Consider the following 12692-nt stretch of genomic DNA (forward strand, 5'->3'; position numbering starts at 1 on the left):
AGGACTCTTGTAAGGTACCATTACAAAGCTTATAATCTACTGAGTGTGGTCATCCTATTTGTATGATTGTATCTTTCTTGTATCTGAAACTAGAAGTATGAAATATAACTCTGAGGGCCTATTGTAATTATGCAAAGTGTGGGCCATTAATGGTGGTTTGGAATCTTGATGGGTCCCATTAACCAGGACCTTGACTGTGGATGGGTCTGTTTTACTTGCAAGCCTTCTTATGAGTCAGGTCGGGAAGAAGGAAGGCTAGGGGCCTGCAGGGGCTGGGGGCTGGGAAGGACGCCGAGCCCTGAGTAGGGGGCGGGGCTTGGCTGATTAGGGGGCCCATAAAAGCGGCCTCCCAGCCAGGCAGCGGCACAGCTGCGAGCAGCGGCACCGGAGGCAGCAAACAGGGCGGCTAACAGGGGAGTTTGAGAGGGAGGTTAGGGGGGAGGCAGGAGGGCGCGGTGTGGTGTGTGCTCCGAGTCCACAGGTGCAGTGGGCAGAGATTGCAGCAGCCATGAGCCAAGCAGCAGCAGCAGCAGACAGAATGCAGATGGCTGCATGTGGAAGCTGTGGTATGTATATGGTCCTAGCAGGGGAGCCGGAACACAGGTATGTGTGTATGAAGTGTCGCCTGATAGTGTTACTGGAGGAAAAGATTAAGGGGCTGGAGATGCAGGTAGATACCCTGGTGGAGTTCAGGCGGGGGTTTGAGCAGCTGATGGAGGACAGGCAAGGGGGCACTGCAGAAGTATGCCCTATGGTGGAGGTAGAGGCAGAGGTAGAGGACGGTGAGAGGGGAATGGAAGGGAGAGAACATGGGAGGTGGAAGCATGTGACTGTGAGAAGCAGGCCAAGGAAAAGAAGGGCCAGTGAGGGGGGAATAGAACTCAGGAATAGGTTCGAGTGTTTGGATAGCGAAGTGGAGGGGCAGCAGGTGGCGACTGAAGGTGGAAGGGTGAGGAAGAAGAGAAGAGCTGCTAGTCCAAGAGAGAGGGGGGAGGAGTTGATGGAGACAGCACCAATTCTGGGCCCCGTGAGGATTCAGGAAGGCATAAGGGAAGATAGGAATAGGCACAGGTCAGGACTAGAGGGATCGGAGACTAGATTACTAGATCGCACTGTTGCCAGGCGACGGCAGGTGTATGTAATTGGAGACTCTTTACTGAGGAGATTGGATAGGCCTGTGACCAGGGCGGACCCGGAGAACAGAAGGGTGTGCTGTCTACCGGGCGCAAGGATACGCGATGTGGACCTGCGATTGAAAAGGATCCTACAAGGAGCAGGTAAGAACCCCCTGATAATCCTTCATGTAGGAACGAATGATACGGCTAGGTTCTCGTTAGAGAGGATCAAGGGAGATTATGCCAGGCTGGGGAAGACGCTCAAGGAGATAGAGGCTCAGATTATCTTTAGTGGGATTCTGCCCGTTCCGAGGGAAGGGCAGCAAAGGGCTGATAGGATTGTGAGAATAAATAGTTGGCTAAGGGAGTGGTGCTATAAGGAGGGCTTTGGGATGTATGGCCACTGGGAGGCTTTCGGGGACAGACACCTGTTCTCGCGGGATGGGCTTCACCTGAGTAGGGAAGGAAATAGACTTCTGGGAGGGAGGCTGGCTCATCTTATCAAAAGAGCTTTAAACTAGCAAGTTTGGGGAGACGGTTGGGAGATGCACAGTTAATCTCCACGCCAGATTCCAGTATGGAGAAGGTGAGTAAAATGAGAGGAGAGATAGCTGGGGAGATGAGATTGGACATAGGAAGGACAGGAGGGACGGACACTAGGAGGCCCGCAACATATAGTGCTACTAATGGGAGACGGGCTAAACGACATACATTAGGGTGTCTATACACCAATGCCAGAAGCCTAGGTAATAAAATGGAGGAATTGGAGCTCCTGGTCCAAGAGCTGAAACCAGATATCGTAGGAATAACGGAAACGTGGTGGAATGGCAGTCACGACTGGAACACAGGTATGGAGGGGTATGCGCTGTTTAGGAAAGACCGGAACAGAGGTAAAGGTGGGGGGGTGGCATTGTATGTCAATAGTGAAATAAACTGTAAAGAAATAATAGTGGATGGATTAGACAACTCAGAGTCCGTCTGGGCAATACTCACAATGGGTAATAGGACTTCTAGAGCCTCTCCGGGGATAGTGCTTGGAGTGTGCTATAGACCGCCAGGATCGACCCAGGATATGGATAAGGAACTATTTAATGTGCTTAGAGAAGTAATTACTAATAGAAACTGTGTAATTATGGGGGACTTTAACTTCCCGGAAATAGATTGGGGAACAAACGCTAGTAGCAATAATAGGGCTCAGATGTTCCTAGATGTGCTTGATGATCAATTCCTCCATCAAGTGGTAGCTGAACCGACGAGGGGGGAGGCCATTTTAGATTTGATTCTGGTAAGTAGTGAGGACCTCGTTGAGGAAGTGGTAGTAGGGGACAATTTGGGCTCCAGTGATCATGAGCTAATTCGGTTTAAAATACAGGGAAGGAGTAACAGAATTAAGTCAAAGACTAGGGTTTATAATTTTAAAAAGGCCAATTTTAACAAATTAAGGGGACTGGTAAGGGAAGTGGATTGGGCAAACGTATTAATGGATTTAAAGGCAGAAGAAGCCTGGGATTACTTTAAGTTAAAGATGCATGAGCTGTCGGAGGCCTGTATTCCCAAAAAGGGAAAAAGATTACCAAGCAAGAGATTGAGACCGAGCTGGATGAGCGACCGACTCAAAGGGGCGATTAGGAAAAAACAGAAAGCGTACAAAGAGTGGAAGAGGGGAGGGATCAGTAAGGAAATGTACCAAAGTGAAGTCAGAGAATGTAGAGATAGAGTGAGAAAGGCCAAAGGCCGTGTAGAATTGGACCTAGCGAGGGGAATTAAAAGCAATAGTAAGAGGTTTTACAGCCACATAAACAGGAAGAAAGCAAAGAAAGAAGAAGTGGGACCGCTGAAGACTATTGCCGGAGAGGAGATTAAAGACAATCTAGGCATGGCGCAATATCTCAATGAATATTTTGCGTCGGTGTTTAATGAGGCCAATGAAGGGATTAGGGATACTAGCACCATTACAGAGGGGCGTTCGGGATGGGGGATTACTGTATCCGAGGTAGAAACAAAACTTGAACGCCTTAATGGGGCTAAGTCGGGAGGACCGGACGATCTTCATCCGAGAATATTGAAGGAATTGGCGCGGGAAATAGCAGGCCCGTTAGCGATAATATTTAATGAATCTGTAAACTCGGGGGTGGTCCCGTTAGACTGGAGAATAGCTAATGTGGTTCCTATTTTCAAAAAAGGGAAAAAAAGTGATCCGGGTAACTACAGGCCTGTTAGTTTAACATCTGTAGTGTGCAAGGTGTTAGAGAAAATTTTGAAGGAGAAATTAGTTGAGGACCTGGAGGGTAGTGGCAATTGCGATAATTTACAACATGGTTTTACGAAGGGCAGATCGTGCCAAACGAATCTGATCTCCTTCTTTGAGAAAGTAACGGATTTATTAGATAAGGGAAATGCGGTGGACCTAATATACCTGGATTTCAGTAAAGCGTTTGATACTGTACCCCATGAGGAATTATTGGTTAAACTGAAAAACATGGGGATCGATTTGAAAATCCAGAGATGGATAAGGAATTGGTTAATGGGGAGAATGCAGCGGGTCGTATTGAAGGGTGAACTGTCAGGTTGGAGGGAGGTTACCAGTGGAGTTCCCCAAGGTTCAGTTTTGGGACCCATTTTATTTAATCTATTTATAACTGACCTCGGAACCGATTGCAGGAGTAGGCTGGTAAAGTTTGCGGATGATACGAAGGTGGGAGGCGTTGTAAATTCGGAAGAGGATAGGGATATCCTGCAGGGAGACTTGAATGAGCTTGTGAATTGGAGTGTCAGAAATAGGATGAAATTTAATAGTGAAAAGTGTAAGGTGATGCATTTGGGGATGACCAATAACAATTTTAGTTACAAGATGGGGACGCATTGGTTAGAAGTAACGGAAGAGGAGAAGGACCTAGGGGTCCTTGTAGACCGTAGGATGACTATGAGTCGACAGTGTGACGTGGCGGTGAAAAAAGCCAATGCTGTCTTGGGATGCATTAGGCGAGGTATATCTAGTAGGGATAAGGAGGTCCTGCTTCCGTTGTACAAGGCGCTGGTGAGACCTCATTTGGAGTACTGTGTGCAGTTCTGGTCTCCCATGTTTAAAAAAGATGAACTCAAACTGGAACGGGTGCAGAGAAGGGCCACTAGGATGATCAGAGGAATGGAAAACCTGTCGTATGAAAGGAGACTAGAGGAGCTTGGGTTGTTTAGTCTGACAAAGCGAAGGCTGAGGGGGGATATGATTGCTATCTTTAAATATATTAGAGGGATTAATACAAGGGAGGGAGATGAATTATTCCAGCTTAGTACTAACGTGGATACGAGAACGAATGGATATAAACTGGCCGTGGGGAAGTTCAGGCTTGAAATTAGACGAAGGTTTCTGACCGTTAGAGGGGTGAAATATTGGAACGGCCTTCCGAGGGAAACGGTGGGGGCGAGGGACTTGTCTGGCTTTAAGATTAAGTTAGATAAGTTTATGGAGGGAATGGTTTAATGGTAAAACATAGTTGTCAAGGAAAACCAAGCAATGGTAGGTAAATAGCATAATGGCTAAAAGGGGTCAGGATGGAGACTCTTGCCTATATGCTCGGGGTCTTACTGATCGCCATATTTGGGGTCGGGAAGGAATTTTCCTCCAGGGCAGATTGGCTGAGCCTCTGGAGGTTTTTCGCCTTCCTCCGCAGCATGGGGCAGGGATCTCTAGCAGGAGGGTCTCTGCCGATTGAGGTCACTAATAACAGGATTGGGGACTTCAGCAGCAGAGTCCAGGGAAGGGGCGGGGACGGTTTTATGGCCTGCAGCGTGCAGGGGGTCAGACCAGATGATCATAATGGTCCCTTCTGACCTTAAAGTCTATGAGTCTATGAGTCTATGAACATCCAGCAGAGAGAGGGGGGCAGGGGTCTTCACATTCCGTACACAGCTACTAGCCAGAGGCTGATACAGCAGATGTAGCCCCCAGGCATGTCCAGGGACAGCCCCCAGTAGGAATCCCAACACCTCCCTCAATAACAACAGCTGGGTATGAGGGGGGGTGGCATCTCCCCCAGGCCTCACTGGTGGGTGCCCCCTTCATAGCAACCTCTGACTAGAAGGGTCATGGCTCCAGCACTGGGATTGTCATACAGTTTCCTAGCCCTGTTCAGAACGTTTGTTTCCTGCTCCACAATAGTGCCATTTCCTCCCTCAATCCCCATGGGTCTGTCCCTAGAATCTAGACCCCAAGTTCCAGCAGGTTTGTCACACCCTGTCCCCCTCCCTCTCTCCCACCTCCAGACCAAACTCCTCAGAAGCTCCCACCTCCTGGCTGTCTATTGCCCCTCTCTCTCCAAAAGCGACCCACCAGCAACTCCCGTAATCCCTACCTGGACGGGCTCCACTGCAGCCATTTCCCTTCCCTGTCCCACGGGAGGCTGGGATGAACTGAAAGAAAACATGGATGTTATTCTGCAGCCTGCCAGGGCAATAAGGGCAACTGGAGAGGTTTCAGAACAGGCCTTAGTTCATTTAGTTCAATCTGATGAGGTGCAACAAGGACAAGTGCAGAGTCCTGCACTTAGGAAGGAAGAATCCCATGCACTGCTACAGGCTGGGGACCGACTGGCTAAGCAGCAGTTCTACAGAAAAGGACCTGGGGATTACAGCAGAAGAGAAGCTGGATACGAGTCAGCAGTGTGCCCTTGTTGCCAAGAAGGCCAAGGGCATATTGGGCTGCATTAGGAGCATTGCCAGCAGATCGAGGGAAGTGATTATTCCCCTCTATTCGGCGCTGGTGAGGCCACACCTGGAGTATTGCATCCAGTTTTGGTCCCCCCACTACAGAAGGGATGTGGACAAATTGGAGAGTCCAGCGGAGGGCAACGAAAATAATCAGGGGGCTGGGGCACATGACTTATGAGGAGAGGCTGAGGGAACTGGGCTTGTTTAGTCTGCAGAAGAGAAGAGTGAGGGGGGATTTGATAGCAGCCTTCAACTATCTGAAGGGGGTTCCAAAGAGGATGGAGCTCAGCTGTTCTCAGTGGTGGCAGATGACAGAACAAGGAGCAATGGTCTCAAGTTGCAGTGGGGGAGGTTTAGGTTGGATATTAGGAAACACTATTTCACTAAGAGGGTGGTGAAGCACTGGAATGGGTTACTTAGGGAGGTGGTGGAATCTCCTTCCTCAGAGGTTTTTAAGGTCAGGCTTGGCAAAGCCCTGGCTGGGATGATTTAGTTGGGGATTGGTCCTGCTTTGAGCAGGGGGTTGGACTAGATGACCTCCTGAGGTCTCTTCCAACCCTGATCTTCTATGATTCTATGATTTCATAGCACGATTCCCCCCAGGTTCTTTCCCCGAAAACAGACGTTCTAGACTCTGCCGGCTTCCAACTTTCCCCCAGACTGCTCAACCCCCAGCTCACCCTCAGGCCCTGACCTCACCCCACCTCTTCCCCCAATTCGCCACCCCTGCCCTGCCTCTTCCCCCCCTGCCTCTTCCCCACCCAGTTCCACTCCCCCCCTCCAAGCACACCCCATGCCCTGCTCTCCTTCCTCCCTCCCAGCGCCTCCTGCATTCCGCAAAACAGCTGTCCTGCGGTGGGCGGGAGATGCTGGGGTGCGGGGGAGCTGATCAGCAGGGCCGCCGGCGGGTGGGAGGCAGTGTGGGGGAAGGGGATAAATGGCTGCCATAACATAACATAAGAACGGCCGCACTGGGTCAGACCAAAGGTCCATCTAGCCCAGTATTCTGTCTACCGACAGTGGCCAATGCCAGGTGCCCCAGAGGGAATGAACAGAACAGGGAATCATCCAGTGATCCATTCCCTGTCGCCCATTCCCAGCTGGCAAACAGAGGATAGGGACCCCATCCCTGCCCATTCTGGCTAATAGCCACTGATTGACCTGTCCTCCATGAACTTACCTAGTTCTTTTTTGAACCCTGTTCTTGTCTTGGCCTTCACAACATCCTCTAACAGTCTGTGTGTAGACATACCACTAGTGAGGGACATAAAAGGCAATAAGATAAGGGTTCTCAGAGCAAGAGAACAGTGAAAGAAAGTGTAGGTCCTCTACTTAATAGGGAAGGAGAGCGAATAACAGATGGCATCAAGAAGACTGAGGTGTTTAATGCCAATTGTTTAGCCTTCACTAAAAAGATTAATTGTAACCAGATACTTAAAACAATTATAAACAATGAGGGAGAGGGAACAGAAACCAGAATAGGGAAAGAACTGATTTAAAAATACTTAGGGAAGTTAGATGTATTCAAGCCAGCAGGGCTTGATGAAATTCATCCTAGGGTATTCTTAGCTGAAGCAATCTCAGAACCATTAGCAATTATCTTCAAGAACTTATGGAGGACAGGTGAGGTCCCAAAGGACCTATATATCTATCTTCAAAAAGGGGAAGAAAGAGGATGTGGAGAAATAAAGACCATCAAGCCTTACTTCAATACCTGGAATGATACTGGAACAAATCAATTTGTAAGCACTTAAATGATAGTAGGATGACAAACTATAATGAGCATTTATTTGTCAAGAACACCATTTTTCCTTCTCTGACAGGGTTATTGACCTCATGGATAAGAGGGATGCTGTAGAGGTGATATATCTTGATTTTAGTAAAGTCTTTTGATACAGTCCCACATGACATTCTAATAAGTATACTAGGAAAATGTGGTCTAGATGAAATTACAATAAGATCGATAAGATAAGAAGTATTTCTCCACACAACGCACAGTCAACCTGTGGAACTCCTTGCCGGAGGATGTTGTGAAGACCAAGACCATAACAAGGTTCAAAAAAGAACTAGATAAATTCATGGAGGATAGGTTCATCAATGGGTATTAGCCAGGATGGACAGGGATGGTGTCCCTAGCCTCTGTTTGCCAGAAGCTGGGAATGAGCAACAGGGGATGGATCACTTGATCCTCACCTCACCTGTTTTGTTCATTCCCTCTGGGGCACCTGGCATTGGCCACTGTTGGTAGACAGGATACTGGGCTGGATGGACCCAGTAGGGCCATTCTTATACTGGCACTAGAAAAGGTTCAGAGAAGGGCAACTAAAATGATTAGGGGGTTGGAACAGGTCCCATATGAGGAGAGATTAAAGAGACTAGGTCTTTTCAGCTTGGAAAAGAGGAGACTAAGGGGGGATATGATAGAGGTATATAAAATCATGAGTGATTTGGAGAAAGTAGATAAGAAAAAGTTATTTACTTATTCCCATAATACAAGAACTAGGGGCCACCAAATGAAATTAATGGGCAGCAGGTTTAAAACAAATAAAAGGAAGTTCTTCTTCACACAGCGCACAGTCAACCTGTGGAACTTCTTGCCTGAGGAGGTTGTGAAGACTAAGAGTATAACAGGGTTTAAAAGAGAACTGGATAAATTCATGGAGGTTAAGTCCATTAATGCCTATTAGCCAGGATGGGTAAGGAATGGTGTCCCTAGCCTCTGTTTGTCAGAGGGTGGAGATGGACGGCAGGAGAGAGATCACTTGATCATTACCTGTTAGGTTCACTCCCTCTGGGGCACCTGGCATTGGCCACTGTCGGAAGACGGGATACTGGGCTGGATGGACCTTTGGTCTGATGGTGCACCATTTGTTGGAAGACCATACTCACAGAGTAATTATTGATGGTTCACTGTCAAACGGGGAGGTCATATCTAGTGGGGCTCCACAGGGTTCAGTGCTGGGTCTGGTACCATTCAAAATTTTCATGAATGACTTGGACAATGGATTGAATACTTATAAAAATTGCAGCTAACACCACGCTGGGAGGGGCTGGGAGTTCTTTGGGGGGCAGGATTAGAATTCAAAACCATGTTGACACATTGTAGAATTGGTCTGAAATCAACATGATGCAATTCAGTAAAGAGAAGTGGAAACTGCTGCAAATGCGCAACTACAAAATGGGGAACACAACTGACGAGGCTGAAAAAGCTCTGGGGGTTATGGTGGATCACAAATTAAATCTAGGTCGAACATATGACTGTTGCAAAAAAGGCTAGTTCAGTACTGGAATAGGTTATCAAGGGAGACTGTGAAATCCTCACCATTGGTGGTTTTCAAGAGCAGGTTGGACACACACATGCAGGGATGGTCTAGTTTTCCTTGATCCCACCTCAGTGCAGGGGGCTGGACTAAGTGACCTCTCGAGGTTCATTCCAGCCCGACATTTGTATGATTCTACGCTGGGAAAATGCTTGGTCACTTTATTACAGAACAGACCCGACCCCTCTCACCAGGACTGTAAACTTGAGGGTTGTATCCTATGACTGGAGAATTGCTAATATAGTCCCTATTTTTAAGAAAGGCGTTGGGGGAGGGAAAGTGATCCAGGAAACTTCAGGCCTGTGAGTTTGACCTCCATTGTATGCAAGGTCTTGGAATAAATTTTGAGAGAGAAAGTAGATAAGGACCTGGAGGTAAGTCGTATTTAGGATAAAATACATCATAGTTTTATGAAAGATAGATCTAGGGCAACCTATGGCACGAGTTGATTTTCAGTGGCACTCACACTGCCCGGGTCCTGGCCAACGGTCCAGGGGGGCTCTGCATTTTAATTTAATTTTAAATGAAGCTTCTTAAACATTTTAAAAACCTTATTTACTTTACATACAACAATAGTTTAGTGATATATTATAGACATATAGAAAGAGACCTTCTAAAAATGTTAAAATGTATGACTGGCACGAGAAACCTTAAATGAGAGTGAATAAATGAAGACTCGGCACATCACTTCTGAAAGGCTGCCGATCCCTGATCTAGGGTGACCAGACAGCAAGTGTGAAAAATCAGGACAGGGGGTGGGGGGTAATAGGAGCCTATATAAGAAAAAGACCCAAAACTCGGGACATCTGGTCACCCTAGATAGATCATGCCAGACCAAACTGATCTCCTTCTTGGAGAAGGTCACTGATTTTTTAGACAAAGGAAATACAGTTGATCTAATATACCTGGATGCCAGTAAGGCATTTGCTACAGTTCCACATGGGAAACTATTCGTTAAAATGGAGGAGATGGGGATTAATATGAGAATTGAAAGGTGGATAAGGACCTGCTTAAAGGGGAGACTACAAAGGGTCATAGTGAATGGTGAGTCGTCAGGCTGGAGGGAGGTTACTAGTGGAGTTCCTCAGGGATCGGTCTTGGGACCAATCTTATTCCACATTTTTATTAGTGACCTTGGCCAGAGGCGCCAACTTTTTGAGTTCCCGGGGGTGTGTGCTCGACTTTGCTCCGCCCCAGGTCCTGCCCCCACTCCACCCCTTCCCCCAAGACCCCACCTCGCCCACCTCTTCCTGCCTCAACTGACTGGGGGGGCTGGCCAGCCCCAGAGCACCCAGAGTCAGAGCCTATGACCTTGGGACAAAAAGTGGGAGTGCGTTAACAGAACTTGCAGATGACACAAAGCTGGGAGGGACTGCCAGTACAGAGGAGGACTGGAATATCACACAAGACCTGGATGACCTTGAAAACTGGAAATGGGATGAAATTTAATAGTGCAACGTGCAAGGTCATGCACGTAGGGACTAACAAGAGTTTTTTGTTATAAGCTGGGGACGTATCAGACGGAAGCAACAGAGGAGGAGAAAGACCTGATTGTATTGGTTGATCACAGGGTGACTGTGAGCCACCAATGTGAGGTAGGCATGAAAAAGGCGAATGCAGTCGGAGGATGCATCAGGCGAGATATTGCCAGTAAAGATAGGGAAGTGTTAGTACCATTATTAAGGCTACGATTTTGTCATGAATATTTTTAGTCAACGTCAGGGTCAGGTCACAGTCAATTAACAAAAATTCACGGAAGCTGTGACCTGTCCCTGACATTGACTAAAAACAACCCTGACAAGCTGGAGATGGAGAAGGGTCCAGCACACTGCCTGCACACTGCCTCCACCCCCGACAACGGCTGGAAGTTGAGGGGACCCACCACCCTGTGGGGCTGGGAGCTAGGGTGGGGGGCTGCCACCCTGCAGGCTGGGAGCTGGGAGGGGTCCCCCGCCACGTGTGGCGGCTGGTCAGCTATGGGCCCCCCAATGTCACGGAGGTCTCAGGGATGGGAGAACCGCTTGTGGGGAAGCTGCTGGTGAGTTCCCTTCCCCCCCGCACACGAGCCTCAACATTTGTACCACGGACAATGTGCGGACACGTTGCCGACCCCTGAATAGGAGAGAAAAAGCCCCCGCCCCCCGGATCTGAAGGGATTTTATCTCCACATTAAAGAGAAAGGGAAAGAAGGGCTTGCCTAGGACTGGTCCATACACACATACAGGCCTGAAGCCCAGCTCTGGGTCCAGCTTGTCTCTTTCCCCAGCACAAGCTGGGCCAGAAAAAGGGGGTGCCCCCCCCACACACACACTCCTTCCCTCTCCAATCAGCAGCACTGGTTCCTCCACCACCTCCGGCTTCTTTTTCATCCCTTCCCTCCCCGCCACTTCCCTCCCTTTAGCCCCTGACCGGAGCTGAGCCCCGGGGGCTGTGGGATCTGAAGACCCCCCCCCCCGCTCTTTGCAAAGAGAGACACTTTCCTCCCCCCTCTCCCCCCAGCATTTCTGTCACTCACCTGCAGCTTCTGGCTCCGGGGCTGCCCCAGGGGGCGGGTCCCAGCTGGAGAAAGTCCCCCCCCACGCCGGGCAGGGAGGGGTTAATGCCCCCCCCCAGTACACACACGCCCCGCCGGGGGAGCAGCGGCTTGTATTGCACCGCCCGGAGCTGCCCCCCTTGTTTCTGTGCTTTGTTTTCCCTGCTTCCGCCCCGGCTGCTCCAGCCCCTTCCTGGGCCGAGCCCCGCAGCTCCACCCCGGGCTGCAGCCGCGCTGCATGGGGACGGGACCAGCCCCGGTCCCCGCCCCCGCGGGTCCGGCAGCCCCACAGCCGCTGCACTGGTCCCTGTGAGGGGGAGGGTCCATGGGGGTGTCAGTGTGAGGGGGAGGGGCTGTGAGGGGGAGGGTTCTGGGGTGTTTCTGTGAGGGGGAGGGTCCATGGGGGTGTCAGTGTGAGGGGGAGGGGCTGTGAGGGGGAGGGTTCTGGGGTGTCTCTGTGAGGGGGAGGGTCCATGGGGGTGTCAGTGTGAGGGGAGGAGCTGTGAGGGGGAGGGTCCATGGGGGTGTCAGTGTGAGGGGAGGAGCTGTGAGGGGGAGGGTTCTGGGGTGTCTCTGTGAGGGGGAGGGTCCATGGGGGTGTCAGTGTGAGGGGAAGGGCTGTGTGGGGGAGGGTTATGGAGTGTCTCTGTGAGGGGAGGGGGAGGGGTGAGGGTCCTGGGGTGTCTCCGGGAGGGGTAGGGGCTGTGAGGGGAGGATCCATGGAGGTGTCAGTGTGAGGGGGAGGGGCTGTGAGGGGCGGGCTATGGGGTGTCTCTGTGAGGGGCTGTGAGAAGGAAGGTCATGGGCTTTCAGGGCACTGCAGAGCCCAGCATGGAGCTGCCACCCTGACGGAGTGTCTGGGAGTCACAAAGGGGTGTTGTGAGGTCACTGTCCCGTCTGGCCTGGGGTGGGGCAGGGCCCCCCAGAAAGCCCTGGCGGGACTCAGCCCTGGGGGGACTCACTGGCTGTGGAAAAGTGTCTGACAGAAGAAGGACTTGATGCTTTAGGAAAGTCTGG

At 50.1% G+C, this 12692-nt stretch overlaps 2 protein-coding genes across 26 annotated transcripts in view; one reads left to right on the plus strand and one right to left on the minus strand.

Annotated features, from left to right (window-relative positions):
• The window catches only part of LOC122174845 (zinc finger protein 300-like), a 29399-nt gene extending 17395 nt beyond the window's left edge, over nucleotides 1–12004 (minus strand). For 3 of the 9 annotated variants that reach the window (XM_065569910.1, XM_065569909.1, XM_065569912.1), the window contains exons 1-2: nucleotides 11658–12002; nucleotides 5468–5525 (exon numbers count right to left, since the gene is read on the minus strand). In XM_065569910.1, coding sequence (XP_065425982.1) covers nucleotides 5468–5491 — 24 coding nt within the window. In that variant the 5' untranslated portion in view covers nucleotides 5492–5525; nucleotides 11658–12002. Of the gene's footprint in view, nucleotides 1–5467; nucleotides 5526–7002; nucleotides 7077–11657 lie in introns of all 9 variants that reach the window. The other 6 variants (XM_065569908.1, XM_065569906.1, XM_065569907.1 and 3 more) reach the window with 4 other exon arrangements.
• The window catches only part of LOC103306853 (zinc finger protein 436-like), a 495746-nt gene that overhangs the window by 198616 nt on the left and 284438 nt on the right, over nucleotides 1–12692 (plus strand). The window lies entirely within an intron of this gene.

Source organism: Chrysemys picta, chromosome 16 (genome assembly GCF_011386835.1).
Source record: "Chrysemys picta bellii isolate R12L10 chromosome 16, ASM1138683v2, whole genome shotgun sequence".
Lineage (NCBI taxonomy): Eukaryota > Metazoa > Chordata > Testudines > Emydidae > Chrysemys > Chrysemys picta.